General features: G+C 40.6%; 1 protein-coding gene across 17 annotated transcripts in view; it reads left to right on the top strand.

The window, feature by feature from the left end:
- PTPRK (protein tyrosine phosphatase receptor type K) overlaps positions 1-15,018 on the top strand; it is a 381,227-nt gene that overhangs the window by 284,136 nt on the left and 82,073 nt on the right. For all 17 annotated transcript variants that reach the window (XM_073676054.1, XM_073676048.1, XM_073676055.1 and 14 more), the window contains exon 13: positions 3,041-3,077. In XM_073676054.1, the coding sequence (XP_073532155.1) occupies positions 3,041-3,077 (37 nt within the window). The remainder of the gene's footprint in view (positions 1-3,040; positions 3,078-15,018) is intronic.

Here is a 15,018-nt window from a genome sequence, read left to right as displayed (position 1 = left end):
TCTTGCTAAAGAGATGCAGAAATGCTGCAGAAATTTCTGCTTCAAATCCTAAACGTGTGCACATAGCCTAAAGAGGCCACACACTGGAACTTAGATTTACCTGCCTCTGTTCCCTATCTAACCTCTCTAACTCGCCTCTCCCTCTTTCTGATCACAACCTACTTGAATTATCTTCCCTCTCCTCTCCAGGTGCACAATCTCCACTCCACAAACTTGCACACCTTCACAGAAATCTTAAACACCTTGATCTACACTCACTCTGAATACCTTCTACTTCTTGCAAATATAAATTCCTTACACAATGCAGATGATGCTGCCGCTTTATACAACACTACAACAGCTGCAGCTCTCGAATCGGTCGTCCCCGATTATAATATAGCATCACCTTATTAAATACAGGCACTCCATTGATGCGATTGTCACACTGTCTGTCCACTCTAACTGACTGGATATCTCCGATGGGTCACCAACTGACCTTTTGATTTGCCTGATCATGCTTGGTTGTTCACCCATCTGCTTTTTTGAGGAAATTGTGGCATTTATCTCATGGGAGTTTATTTGCAGCGGTCTCTGCAGCTGTGATTTTAAGTAAATAAGTATTCCTTGATCTTTATTTATATTTATCTAATTAAAAGTTGCGTTTTAATTGTCTATATGCACCCCTTCTTTCAATTTTGAAGAAAAGTGGCAGATGTCCAGCAGTGCCATTAATTCAGAACTGGGACTCAACTACACCCATCTGCTGGGAGAAGTTTGGATAGAAGTCATCTTTATGGAACAATTGTGGCCAAAAAGTCATACCTTCGATGTGGAAACAAGGCGAAGTGGCTCAATTATGCACAATAACATTGCAACTGGGCTTCAGAAAAATGGCAGCAGGTGCTCTGGACTGCTAAGTCAAAATTTGAAATATGTGGCTGTAACACACGATAGCTTGTTCCCCGAAGGGCTGGAGAGCGGTACAATAATGTGTCTGCAGGTAAAAATGAAGCATGGTCGAGGTTCCTTGCAAGCTTGGGACTGCATTTCAGCAGTGTTTGGGATTTGGTCAGTATTAATGGTGACCTCAATGCTGAGAAATACAAGCATGTATACTTATTTCTCATGCAATACCATCAGGAAGTCATCAGATTGGCTCCAACTTTATTCTACAGCCGAGTGATGACCCCCAAACACACAGCCAATGTCACTAAGAACTATCTTCATCATAAAGAAGAGCAAGAAGTACTGGAAGTGATGATATGGCCCCTACAGAGCACTGATCTCAACATCATCTGTCTGGGATTACGTGTAGAGAATTTGCACAAGCCTACATCTACAGAAGATCTGCAGTTATTTCTACAAGATGTTTGGAACAACCTTCCTACTGAGTTCCTTCAATAACTGTGCAAGTGTGCTTAGAAGAAATGATACTCTTTTGAAGGCAAAGGGTGGTCACACAAATATTGATTTTGCTGTAGATTTCTCTTTTGTTCATTCACTTTTCATTCTGTTAATTGGCAAAAATAAACTATTATCACGTCTATTTTTTTAAAACATTTTTACCTTGCAGCTTTTTTTTTTTTTTTTTCAAACCTACCTAAAACGTTTGTGCTGTATATATTCTGTGTAAGGCTTAGTGCCCACGATGCAGAAGTGAAGCAGAAATTTTCCTGAGCATTTCTGCGTCTCCTTAGCAGAAAAACACATTTGGTTTTTGCATGCGTATTTGCCATGCTTTTTTTCCAATGCATTGTATAGGCAAATACGCATGCAGAAACGCATAAGAATTGGTCATGTCCGTATTTTTTCTGCGAGTAAAATCTTTTTCAGAAAAAATCCTGACCATGTGCACAGAACTTGCAGAATGTAGGAAGTCATGGGAAAAGGTATGCAATGCGTTTCTGGAGCGTTTATGCGCTGCAAATACGCACCAAAAACGCATCGTGGGCACACAGCCTTAGTTTTTGAATACTGACCAAATACACACTGTATGGATGTAGTCTTAAAATGTAGTTGAAGATTAGCCAACCACTGCAGACCAGAAATGCTATCTTCAGACTGGCTTTGAAATGCTGCGCAGTGGCTTCGTTCCAATCTGTAGAATAGCTGAAGCATTTTAGGTATATTATGCTGTCGATAATGGCAGAACAGAGATGCTAGCACAAGCTAGGGAATTTTTTTATTTCTTTTTTTCAGTTCTCGTCCAAGGAACGAAGCCCTAACTGATACTGCCATGAATCCAATTTTACTTTATCATTATCTGGACTCTGAGTCATATTAAACTGCTGGCAGGAACCTACCCAGAATGGGAAATCTAGAGCTCATATAGACGTCCATGCAAATTGGTGCGATGTCGGACCGCAATGCATGCACTGGCTGCGGCTCACCCAAATGTGACAGCTGTCATGCTTCAATCGAGGGACCCGCTGCCAGTTCGTGCATTGGCAGTCCTAACTCAGACCGAATTGCACATGTCTGCACGAACCCGAACTCTTTACCTAATTTAAAAGTTGCCCATTGCCTGCCTCCAGTGGCAGTGTTCACATGGCATACACTTGGGGCCTCCATACATATTAGGTTAATGACAGTCTGATTTGTATGGAGGCCTCCCAACTCAAATTGAAGATTTTGGATAGCTGATCCTTTTGTTCCCCCTCAGAAAAGCCACCTCCGAAGGAGTCGCTCTCATAGAAAACACAGGAGCTTTAGGGAGAACGAGTGCTCCTGTGTAAAGAGGAGTCAGGATAGGTAGCTGCCGGCCAAAGGATCGTATAGCCGACAGCTATCTGTTGGGTATTTGTCCCCTAATGCAATTAAGCTAGTGGATCATCCAATGACTGTGTAGTGTTTATATGTATTTGCTAAAATTAGGGGCTCAAAAGCACCTTTTTTTCAGTGACTGCACCTCTAATGATACTTTTATAACATATCAGTATGCATTAAGTGTCTGAAGTAAGAAACTACTATTAAATGCCTAAGCTCTTCATTTTCTCGTATTATATGAAGGAAATAAAACACAAACTCAATGATGCTTTTTGGTTTGTTTTTTCCCCATTAGGAAACAAAGACTCAGTGTGTGCGTATTGCAACCAAAGGTAAGATGTGCTGCCTGCTCGTCAGTGGCTATATTTGGGATTTCACAATGTCTTGTCTTTGTAAGCTATAAGCAGTTGGATTCTGCTTCTTACCAGCTTATATAGTCTTATTTGGATGGTCACGTGCTTGTAGGAGAAATGATAAATTTATCTCTAAAATGTCTGCTCTGTGGGGTTCTGTTCTGGGAACAGCTGGAAAATTTTAAAATTTGACAACATTATTTACAGTTGACGTCCTGCTTCTCTGTGTATGGCCAGCAAAATATCTTTTCTAGTCCATATTCTGTGCATTTAACCTTTATTTTGTACTTAGAGCAAAATAGTTTATAACTTTTCACTGTTTAACGTTCCATATGGAGTGGAATAACGTCAGATTTCCATTACTGATTATTTTATGTAGCTTTATCCCATTGGTATATCTGCTCTTGAAATTTTATATTGTTGTTTATCTCCACTTCTGACATGGAAAAATATCCCATATCTCGTCCACCAGCAGAACAGATCATCTTTATTTTACAATTATGCCGGAGGGTTATTACAGGCGGCTCTTGGCCAGCAGAACATGGACCAAACAACTGCCTCTACAGCAGTGGTCGGGGATGTTTGGGTCCTTGCTCCTTCCTGTTTTTCTATTCTCCTTTCCAAAATCTGCAGATGTGTTCCAGATGCATAGCAGTCAATTAAAGGAGATAAAAAATCGTACCATTGTTTATATGAAAAGGAAGTAAGGCTAAAGTCAAGAAAGTGAAAGGTGCAACAGCCATGTCACAAGGAACCATTTTTTTTCACAGTTGATATTATGAATATCGATATTGATATTTTATTTTTCTTTAAAGACTGTTGGTCCATCAAAAGAGCATAGCAAAGCCATATTTCACTTTCTGAACACCCTAAGGATGTGTTTTGAGGAGGACAAGTTTGACTTGGCTTTCAAGAGAAATCATTGTTAGAAATTTATGCCTATATTTTTTTTATTTATTTTTTTTTTAAGTAAGGTTTTCAAAGGTGAACTGTTTTTTGCAGAATTGTTTAAACAGTTTAATTTTTTTTCTTTTTGCACCCTTTTGCATTGACAGTGTCCAGTTTAATTAACATTAACATTTTCTGAATTTTTTCACTTTTGTTTTTTCCTCCCCTTATTCCAAGAGGCATAACTTTATTTTTCCGTCCTTATATCCGTATGGTGGCTTGTTGTTTCATTTTTTATCATGTTATGCACTGGAAAGCGGGGAAAAAATTCCAACTGCTCTGAAATTGTAAAAATAAAGTGCAGCTCCACAATTTTTTTAAATTTTGTTTTCCATGTTCACTATATGCTAAAACTTACCTGGCAATATGATTCTCCAGTTCAGTACGAGTACGCAGATACCAAACATGTATAGTTTTTTTATTATTATAAAAGTGGTGAAAATAAAATTTGTACGAAGAAAAAATTTCACTTATGTCGCCATTTTTCGAGACCCATAACCTTTTCATTTTTTGGGATATAGGGATGTCTGTTGACTTATTTTTTGTGCCCTGATCTGACATTTTTATTGATACCATTTTGGGGTAGATACAATGTTTTTATCGCCTCTTATTGCATTTTATTGCAATGTTGTGGAGGCCAAAAAAAAAATTAATTCTGCCTTTTTTCATTTTTTCGCATTTACCAATCGGATTAATTTAAAATTTTGATATATCGGACTTTTATGAACGCATCGATACTAAATGTGTATCTTTAATTGTTTTATTTTTCATAGGGTAAAAGGTGGGTGATTTGAACTTTTGTGGGGTTTTTTTGAGTTTCTAAAAATATGAAAAAATATTTTCTCACTTTTTACTGTATTTGTTAGCCCTCTTAGGGGACTTGAAGCTGTGATTGTCCGATCACTTCTGCTGTACATAGTAGTGCATCAGCACTGCTGTGTATAGCAGAAATAACAATCTCCTATAGCCGGTCTCACTGAAGGATTATAATGACAGGTAAGGGTTCATCGGCATACCGCCAGCTGTCCTGACAACCAATCAGCATCCCGTGATCACGTGACTGGTGCGCCGATGGGCAGTATGAATGATGCACTTTTGGCTGTCGCGTGTTTTAATTCCGCTGTCAGTGATTGACAGCGGGATTTTACAGGTTTACAGTCGCAGACAGAGCACTGCTGAACCCGCGGCTGTTAAAGGCACTTGATGAGTGATTAAATCAGTCCTCATGTGCGTGGAAGATGTGGGCTTGGCTTGCAAGATCGCATTAAAGGCAGGGAGACAACCTTTGATCTAAATATACGTCAAAAGTCGTGAAGGAGTTAAAGTAGTGAAATGTCATTTTTTTCCGTGACTAGGATTTCAAAACCTTTTTGGGCAAGCATGGTGGCCTAGTGGCTAGCACGGTTGCTTTGCAGCGCTGGGGTCCTGGGTTCAAATCCCACCAAGGACTACACCTGCAAGGAGTTTGTATGTTCTCCCTGTGTTTGCGTGGGTTTCCTCCTGGTTTTCTGGTTTCCTACCACGCTCCAAAGACACACTGATAGGGAATGTAGATTGTGAGCCACAATGGGGACAGTGCTACAAAGCATAATAAATAATAGTTGGGAAAAAATAGCAACAGAACTTCCTGTGTGAACAGCAATGTGGATTTCCAATTGAAATCAATGGAAAAAGTTTTCAGAAAGTACTTCAAAATCCATGTAAAAAAAAACTGTGTGAACATTCCCTTACAAATCAATTTGTGAAGCATTTCTGCTTGAAAAAATGTTCCAAATGTAACCACTAAATCAATAGCCGCAGAATCCGCAAGAAATATCCACATCTAAAAACATTGCGCGTACCCCCGACGTTGGAAATAATCTATACATTGGTGTGATTTGAGGTCGGGAATAGTTCTGCCTGTCTATGGTCAGGTCTTCAAGGTGCAGAATAAATTGCGGAATAGAACAAGAAAAGACTTGATAGGTGAAGAAAACCTTAGAGGCTTCTAATTCCAGGGAGGGAAATAACCTTTATGACTGTACCAATGTATAATCCTCTGAGTCATTAGATAATAGCCACAGTCATTTCCTTTTGTCAGGATATGTTTTTTATTTTTATATTCCAAGCAGTACCCAGAAAATAAATCCATCAATTTCTTTATCATTTGTGGATGGTTTCCACACATTTGTCTACCACATCCTTCGATGTACATTTTTCATCCATTATCTCGGCTAAATTGGTGCTGCAGAGCATTCTTCACCGGCCTATTGCTTTACTGGGGAGAATTTCCAAGCCTTTACGGTTATTAGAACGGAGTGCACCCATGTATTTTATCTACCTGGGCTGTAAGGCTATGTGTTCATAGAATAGCTCTTCATTTCAGGTTTCTGAATGTAAATGATCTACTTGATTGGGAAGATAATCTACCTAAAAAAATGCCTATTTTAACTCTTTGAGGCACATTTGTTACCTTCTCAGAAATGGCTCCTTAGTTATATTCTTAGTTATATTCTTAGTTATATTTTGTCATGTCTGATAAAAATGAATTTGGGTTTTTAGAGGAGTTAACCGTCCAAGGGAATTTGTAATCAAATTGTGTTTCGGGCAGCATCAATCAGACACTGGTTGAGCTATTGCAGCCATGTCTGTTTTACACCGGAATTCTGCAGTGTTTTAGATACTGTGAAAAGCCGGACATGGGCTACGTGTCTCAGCTGACTAGTCCAAAGCAGGTCCAAGGGCAATTAATTTCCACCTCACTCCCATGACTGAGGTATCTTTCCCTATATAGACATATAGGGCGAGACCTGTCACTCAACTGGAGCACGGCAAGGAGAAGCCGCCAGGAACAAGTCAGCAGAGACGCCTAGCAAAGTATGGTTACTCTGAAATGTCGCAGACTGCAGTCGCTCAGCCAGTCACTGATTCATGCTGCCTAAGGTTGGGCAGCATGAAGCTGATGACTGGTTCCTTTAAAGAGTGAATCTTTATCTATTTCTTAAGTGTTTTAAGTTTAGTGTTCTTTTAGTTTAAAAAAATTCTATTGGACAGGAATATAAGGAAAACCACAAAATATTAAGCGTATTTGCTCGTGCAGGGTCCAATAAATTATTTTCAATATTAACCGTAGTCTCGTAGTAACCTATGTAGGCATAACGGGCAAAATCATAGTCTACAGTAATCCATAGATAAAGGGGATAGGGTGGTGGGAAGCAGGGCTGTGAAGTCGGTAAGCCAAACCTCTGACTCGGACTCCTCAATTTCCATGACACCAACTCTCACTCCCTCATACATGGCTCATGTTTAAGTGATAAATTTACAGTAGCACAGATTCATCTCAGCTAAAACTCTAGACCCTTAGATCAGGAATAGGACAGACATTTATAGGACATATCATAACTTTCCCAAATTATTATGAAAAAATATCCCCCACAAACTGTATTTTACTACTGTACCCAATTTATTATATATTTTAAGGGGTTGGAGTCGGTCCAATTTATACCGACTCCGATTCTGACTCCACCAAAATGGACACCAACTCCACAGCCCTGGTGGGAGGGAAGGGTAAGAGATTAAATAGACCATAAGTATTTGTATGGCAAAGTTATCATATGATATGCATTTTATATGGCTACAGTTCTCTGCAAAATAAAAAATATGCATATATTATTTTGCAGAGAAGTAAAAAATGCAGTAAAAATGAAATAAATGGAAAAATATTTAGATTACTTGGTTTGTTCACACAGTTCTTTGACATGGATTTTGAAGCAGTTCTGATTTAAAATATTTAACAAGAGTATTTGAAGCAGTTTTTGATGCGGATTTGTTTCAAAATATGCATAAAAAAAACCTTGATGTGAACCTTTTCTCTTTAAAGTGGTTGTGGTTGACATTGGGGCTTGAATCCATGGGATCCCCCACCCATAGGGGTCTTCCTGGCTGCTCACTTCCACTCTTCTCTGCGATGATCTAACCTGTAATGTCGGGCAGTTGGAGGCTTCTTTTTATGCATCACGTTGTCTCATGTTGGAATCTGCAGTGCTGTTAGTCCTCATCTATAAAACATGTTTGTAATAAAGTTATTGCTGAGCCTCCATTTTCTCACAAGTGGTGGGATAGCAGTAACTGTCACCATGAAACGTCTCGGTCTGATCATTGTCTTCTCGTCCTTTGGTCCTTCTGCTGTTTACCTTGTCATATGCAATTCAAATCAACATTCGCCGTGTCTCAATAGATTTTACTCTCTGCTTTCTTTAGTGACCTATCTTTTCTGCAGGTAATGAACAATTGTATTTCATCAAGTTTGGATAAGGGTCTGCACGTTCAGCTAAATTCCAATCATGTGAAACGGTGAACTCACCATATATAAGGCGGCTATGGATGAATATAATATGTCAAATAGAAATATTGCGGATAGATAGAATGAACATAATTTCTAAACTTGAGTTTACACTGGCCAGAAAGGGACACTAAATCAAATAGTCTAATTTATTGACTGTTCATATAATAGTATTGAAAACGTAAATTAGAATATGCTGTTACTCTGCTAAATCTCCTAATCCTGTATCTGCTGTAGTCTTAGTCCAGATTATATTGCTGTCCTAGGCTGGGAATAGGAGTTGCAATGTTTTGACTTCCAGATAAATATTTGACATCATTTTATTGTACTTGATTAAGAATGAATCTCATGGTCTTTTTCCCATTGGCACTATTTTAATAAGAGTTCATTGGTCGCTATATAACTTTAACTTGATAACGTTGCTGTAGTAAGATTTGTGGCATAGTGAGGGCTGCTGTTCATCATGGGTTTGACAAGTGGAAACCGCCACATGCCTGCCACCCCTCCCCCCCATCTCGGCCTACTTTGTTGGGTTGGAGATGGCCAAAAATGGCGTTAGAACGCCAAAAGTCGCTAAATTTTAGCTTTTCACATCAGAATACTGATGGTATCATGAATTTGAGATTATTCTTGAAGAATGGAAAAAAAAATGTTGTAATATGTCACCAACTTGTTCATTTCATGCCTAGAAGACTTGGTGCTGTTCTTCAAAATCATGGTAGTCATACGAAATACTAGTTATAGTTGTTTTTGATGTGGGGTATATTCATTTTTGTATCAGCTAATTTGAGTAAATTGAACATTTTGTAATAAAGGTTGTATTATTAACCTTTCATGTTGAGGATTAACAAATGTTCTATGAAACTGTCTTGTCAACATTTTAGAAATTTTGTGTTCAGTGAGATAATGATTAAAGTTTTACTTTTGAAAGGGGGTGTACTCATTTATACTGCGTATTGTACATTCACAACATTTTTGCTCATAATGTAGATGGTGTGGGTCTTTAAGGAAGGCTACATCTGCATTTATGAAGTTGGGTGGGGTTTGTTGAGGCTTCAACGTGGTACGTGAGGTCACTTACGAAAAAATTAGAAAATGTTTGTAATGTTTGAAAAAATTGTAGACCTTTTAATAAATCAGATTCATCGGCTAGTCTTGCACCATGTTGATGAACTTGTTCCATGACTTACAGAAGAGAGATACTAGTACAACGGTAACACCAAGATTTCTTATAAAATGCTATCAATTGGTAACTTTATTTTAAATGTACGTAAGTTTTTCTAAAATTTGTCTGAAATGGGGCCCATATTTAGTTATCCATTGGGACCCTATCATTTCAGTGTACGGCTTTTGTTTCACCATTCATGTACAGCTATTACAAGTGTGATTTATTATCTTATATTCAAGACTCACTTTTATTGCATGTTTTTATGCTTCGTTTTCCAATAGAAGACAAAGATCAGACCTTAAACTCCTGCTTACGCCTTTATGGCTCACAAAAGGGATGCAAATTATGTAGAGTCCTTTAGATGATCCCTAACCCTTCTGGTGGCTGATGTCGTTCATCATTAATCAAGAAAGCGCCTGGGTCAGGAACTCTTTTCAACATTTAATAGATCCTTTATCATTGAAATAATTTCTCATAAAAGATTGGATGAATTCATCTTTGTCATGTTATCATAGGAATAATGATTAGGTTGGTATTTAATTACCCTTCTTACCTTCAGTAGTGTACAGTTATCACCTTCACTTGGGAGAAATTCCAGCTACTCTTTTATTATGGACCTTCTGACATTTCTGGCTATTTTAGGACACTCTTGTCATATAAAGTAGTTGAAAAGTCTTTCAAGGGTCAAGCTGCTAGTTAATGCTATCCCATGTCCTATACGTAGGGATGCATACCACACACAAAGTATGTGTTAAACCTGGTGTTTAGTACTGGGTTTTAAACCTTTGTTTTAATTTTAATTTCATAAATCAATAGTACACATGAATCTTAAGCAACTTTGTAATGTTTCTTATCAGAGAAATCTGTTTTTTTTTTTTCCTCCAGGACTCATTCATTCTCAAAATTCTCAATTGGTAAAATCTGTATTCAGTGAAAATAGACTTTCCCATTACTGAGATTGGAGATGCCATTTGCTACAGATAAGATTCTGTGTATATCGGAGTGGAAGGAGGAGCTCTGCGTCTAGCTCCTCCCGTCTATATAGAATACTAGCTATTGAACCCGTTCTACGCCCGGGTGGCGGGCATTTTTATTGGTATATGGTCTCCCATGCTGTTATGTGCTGCCCCCTCCTGGTATTGGTGCTGCTCCCATCCTGTCTCCACCATCCTATCCTGGTATGCATGGCACCCCTCACCCCTAATCCTGGTATGCGTGGCACCCCTCACCCTCCAATCCTGGTATGCATGGCACCCCTCACCCTCCAATCCTGGTATGCGTGGCACCCCTCACCCTCCAATCCTGGTATGCGTGGCACCCCTCACCCTCCAATCCTGGTATGCGTGGCACCCCTCACCCTCCAATCCTGGTATGCGTGGCACCCCTCACACTCCAATCCTGGTATGCGTGGTCCCCCTCACCCCCCAATCCTGGTATGCGTGGTCCCCCTCACCCCCCAATCCTGGTATGCGTGGTCCCCCTCACCCCCCAATCCTGGTATGCGTGGTCTCCTCACCCCCCAATCCTGGTATGCGCGTGGTCTCCTCACCCCCCAATCCTGGTATGCGCGTGGTCTCCTCACTCCCCAATCCTGGTATGCGCGTGGTCTCCTCACTCCCCAATCCTGGTATGCGCGTGGTCTCCTCACTCCCCAATCCTGGTATGCGCGTGGTCTCCTCACTCCCCAATCCTGGTATGCGCGTGGTCTCCTCACTCCCCAATCCTGGTATGCGCGTGGTCTCCTCACTCCCCAATCCTGGTATGCGCGTGGTCTCCTCACTCCCCAATCCTGGTATGCGCGTGGTCTCCTCACTCCCCAATCCTGGTATGTGTGGCTCCCTGATCCCTTTCACGCTGTACACACATACAAAACAATAAACACTTATACTCACCTTTCTTCTCTATGCTCCAGCGCTGCGGTGTCCTGTTCTGCCGGAGGCCGGGGGAGGAGTGCGGCGCCGGAGCACCGCGCTGTCTGGTGCCATTTTGCTGAAGACACACTGCAAATGTGTCTTCAGTAAAATAATGCCGGATAGCGCTATGCGCATACGCAGATCCGACGCCTCACTCCTGCCCCGGTCTCCGGCGAAGAGAGGTTCCGCGGCAATGCTCCTCCCGGTCAGGTAAGTATCTAAGTATGTCGCCGGAGATCGCGGTATGCGTTCAATGTCTACACATACTGCGATCTCCGGCGCCATATACCCCTCTTACCTGTAACGGCTGAATGAATGCTTCTGTCTGGAGCTAGACTGCGCGTCGCGCATGCGCAGTCTATAAAGGTTTCAGACAGAGACACTCATCCCCGGTTATATTATAGATTATTAGTAGCAACTACCATCTTCTATCTCGGTAATGAGAAGTCAATCCTTAAATTTATGTAATTTTTATAATTCTAATTTTTTTTTTTTGTGTAAAGGATTTTAGGCTATGTGCCCACGATGCAAAAATGCTCAGGATTTTTTCCTGAGCGTTTCTGCATCTCCCTGGCAGAAAAAAACGCATGCGGATTGTACATGCGGATTGTACATGCGGATTGTACATGCGTTTTTCCTGCCAGGGTCATGCGGATGTGAAGCGTTCTTCACATGCATTTCCACATGCGGGTTGACAAGCGCTTTCCAAGCGATTTTAGCATCACTTGGAAAGTGCTTGTCAACTTGGTCACACTATATAAATCCATGCAAACAGCATGGATTTATATATTGTGACCTTAAAGAATCGTAAAAAATAAATCTATACTTACCTTCTGATGGCCCCCACAGTCTTGCTTTGCTCCGTCCTTGCTTGCCGGCAGCTCGCGGTACACTGAAGGACCTGCCATCACATGACTATGACGTCAGCGAAGGTCCTTCAGTCCACCGCGAGCTGCCGGCAAGGGAGGACAAGTGCAGCGGGGGCCATCAGAAGGTAAGTATAGTATTTTATTTTTTATTTTATTCTTTTTTTTTACAGGTTCTATGGTACCCGGGTCCGGAGGAGAGTCTCCTCTTCTCCACACCCGGGTACCATCTGCACATTGAAATGCTTGGATTCCGTATCTACAGATGCAGTGATGCGAAATCCAAGCGATTCAATGCAAGTCCATGGCGGTGAAAACGCAGCACTTCCGCAAAATAATTGGTAGTGCTGCGTTTTTTTCCGCAAATTCCGAAATTTCCGCAGCATGTGCACAGCACATGCGGATTATCATTGGGGAATATGGCAGGCCTTCTACCATGCATTTTTTAAGCGTTTCTGCAGCGTTTTTGCCGCTGCGGAAACGCTTAAAAAACACATCGTGGGCACACAGCCTTACTAAGTTTTAGATGATACCTTGATTTCTGTGTTCCAATGTTTTAGTCCAGAGTAATCCACATTTTTCTCAACATGTAAATGAGCTGTTAAGATCTATGGGCTGGACATAATTTCCCTGAGAATCCTCCAGAACTTATGTGACATGAAAGGGGGCAGTATCAGTGTGAGACAAGTAATGACTGACAGTCTGCTCTCTTGATCTACATGTCTCATACTGGTAACATTTCCTTTCATTTAAATTAAGTTCTGGAGACCGATTCTCATGCAGATCTGTGTCCAGCACATAAATCTTAATTGTTCCGTTTACATATTAAGTAAAATATGGATTTCTCTGGAAGTAGACATCTGGATCACAGATTTCAAGGTATCATGTCCATATAGACTGCTTAGGAGGGTTGATCCCATTGACAGATTCTCTTTAATGCCATGTTCACACGTTCAGTACTTGGTCAGTATTTTACATCAGTATCTGTAAGCCAAAACCAGGAGGGGAACAATCAGAGGAAAAGTATAATAGAAACACGTCACCACTTCTGTATTTATCACCACTCCTGGTCTTTGCTTACAAATACTGATGTAAAATACTGACCAAACACTCAATGTGTGCATGTGGCCTAAAATAGATTAAAGGGACTTTTGTCAATGCAGAATCACTGTTCAAACTAAGTACCGCCACTTGGTCCTTAATGGCTGGACCAATCATTTAAGTACATCTTCCCACCTGCTTGTTTTCTCTCTAAATCCGCCCCCCTTCTTCTTTGATTGCTCTGGCGTCATAGAGAGAAGGGATGAGACAGAAAATAAACTGGTGGGAAGGTGTATATAAATGTCGTTCTAGGCTGTCTGAGACCCTTTAAGGGGAAGTATGAAGGAATGAGATAAAGCAATTACATACATCTAGGGCAGTACGGTGGCTCAGTGATTAGTATTGTTACCTGGCAGCGCAGGTGTCTTTGGTTGAAATCCTACCAAGCACAACAGCTCCATGGAGTTTGTATGTTCTCCCCGTGGGTTTTCTCCCACACTCCAAAGACTTGGATTATGAGCATCGATGGGGACGGTAGTGAAATTACATTCATTTCAACTCTGTAGTGATGGGGTTGACATGGGAGAGAGTGAATGTAATACACGACTTGTAAGGAATTAAAACTTCCAACTATGTACGTACATAAAAAAAAAAGGGGGGGTGCAGAATGGGAGGAATAATTATTAGGTATTGAAAAGGTATCGGGAAGGGTCTTGTGATGGAGGCAATGACCGGATCAGAAAATGTATACTTATTTGAGTAAAACTAGCCTTCTCATCTAGTGGAGGGTTCTTCTCATTTAGAGAGGTTAGCTGCCCCTTGTGGTATGTGTCGTTGACAGGAGCAAACCATTTTTTTCTGGGATGTGGAGTAGTGGGGTTTCCATAGGGCAGGAATGCAGGCTTTTGCAGCATTATGTGACGTAGTAGGGAGCTACGTTATTGCTTTATTGGGATGTCGCTAATACAATATTTCTGTGCTATTTTATCTCTAATGGTTGATATGGAATAAAAGCCTTGTAGGTAGTGCGTTTGTATCTTGTCATGTTGGTTATTATGCTTACATACCTCCTACTGTGTCATTTGCTCTGCAGGGATAGTGTAATGTGAAAAAATAATCCTGGACTTTTAAATCACATCTGATAATGTCTGTCTTAGAAGGAAAATCTTGTATCTATAGCCGTCCTGCTAATGCCAATGTGGTGCTTCCTGCTGAGAGAATATTTCAAAAAGCAGTGGTCCTTGGCAAGTGCTATTAACTAAATCACCACTAAAACTAGATCAGCTCTTCTCCTGTCTATGGTGCTTATAGTGGTGTATAATGACCTGGTTAACTCCATCTCTGCTGTGCACTCTTGGATGGTCTCTTAGTGCATCTTGTCAAGTACATTGTTAAAAGCCGTTGTGTGTATTCAGCTTAGAGGCAATTTTATGAAAGTGTTCCAGCTTCTCGGTCCAGACTAATGTTATTGCAGTAAGAGGTCGCACAAACTTCATTGGCACAAGTCCTAAGGAAGCTCCCGCAATATAATAGATTCATCAGATGGTGGCATTTCATACTGTATGTTTATCGTGTGATTGTAGCTTATTCTTGAATAAAGTAAAACGTCTTATACATAAGTGAAAGATAAAGGGTACCTTCTGCTCCAGTTATGAGGCAACAT

Source organism: Phyllobates terribilis, unplaced genomic scaffold, assembly GCF_046119375.1.
Source record: "Phyllobates terribilis strain yellow unplaced genomic scaffold, ASM4611937v1 Scaffold_3__8_contigs__length_932513732, whole genome shotgun sequence".
Lineage (NCBI taxonomy): Eukaryota > Metazoa > Chordata > Amphibia > Anura > Dendrobatidae > Phyllobates > Phyllobates terribilis.
Note: the sequence above shows the minus strand (reverse complement) of the source record. Positions and strands in the feature narration are given on the sequence as shown.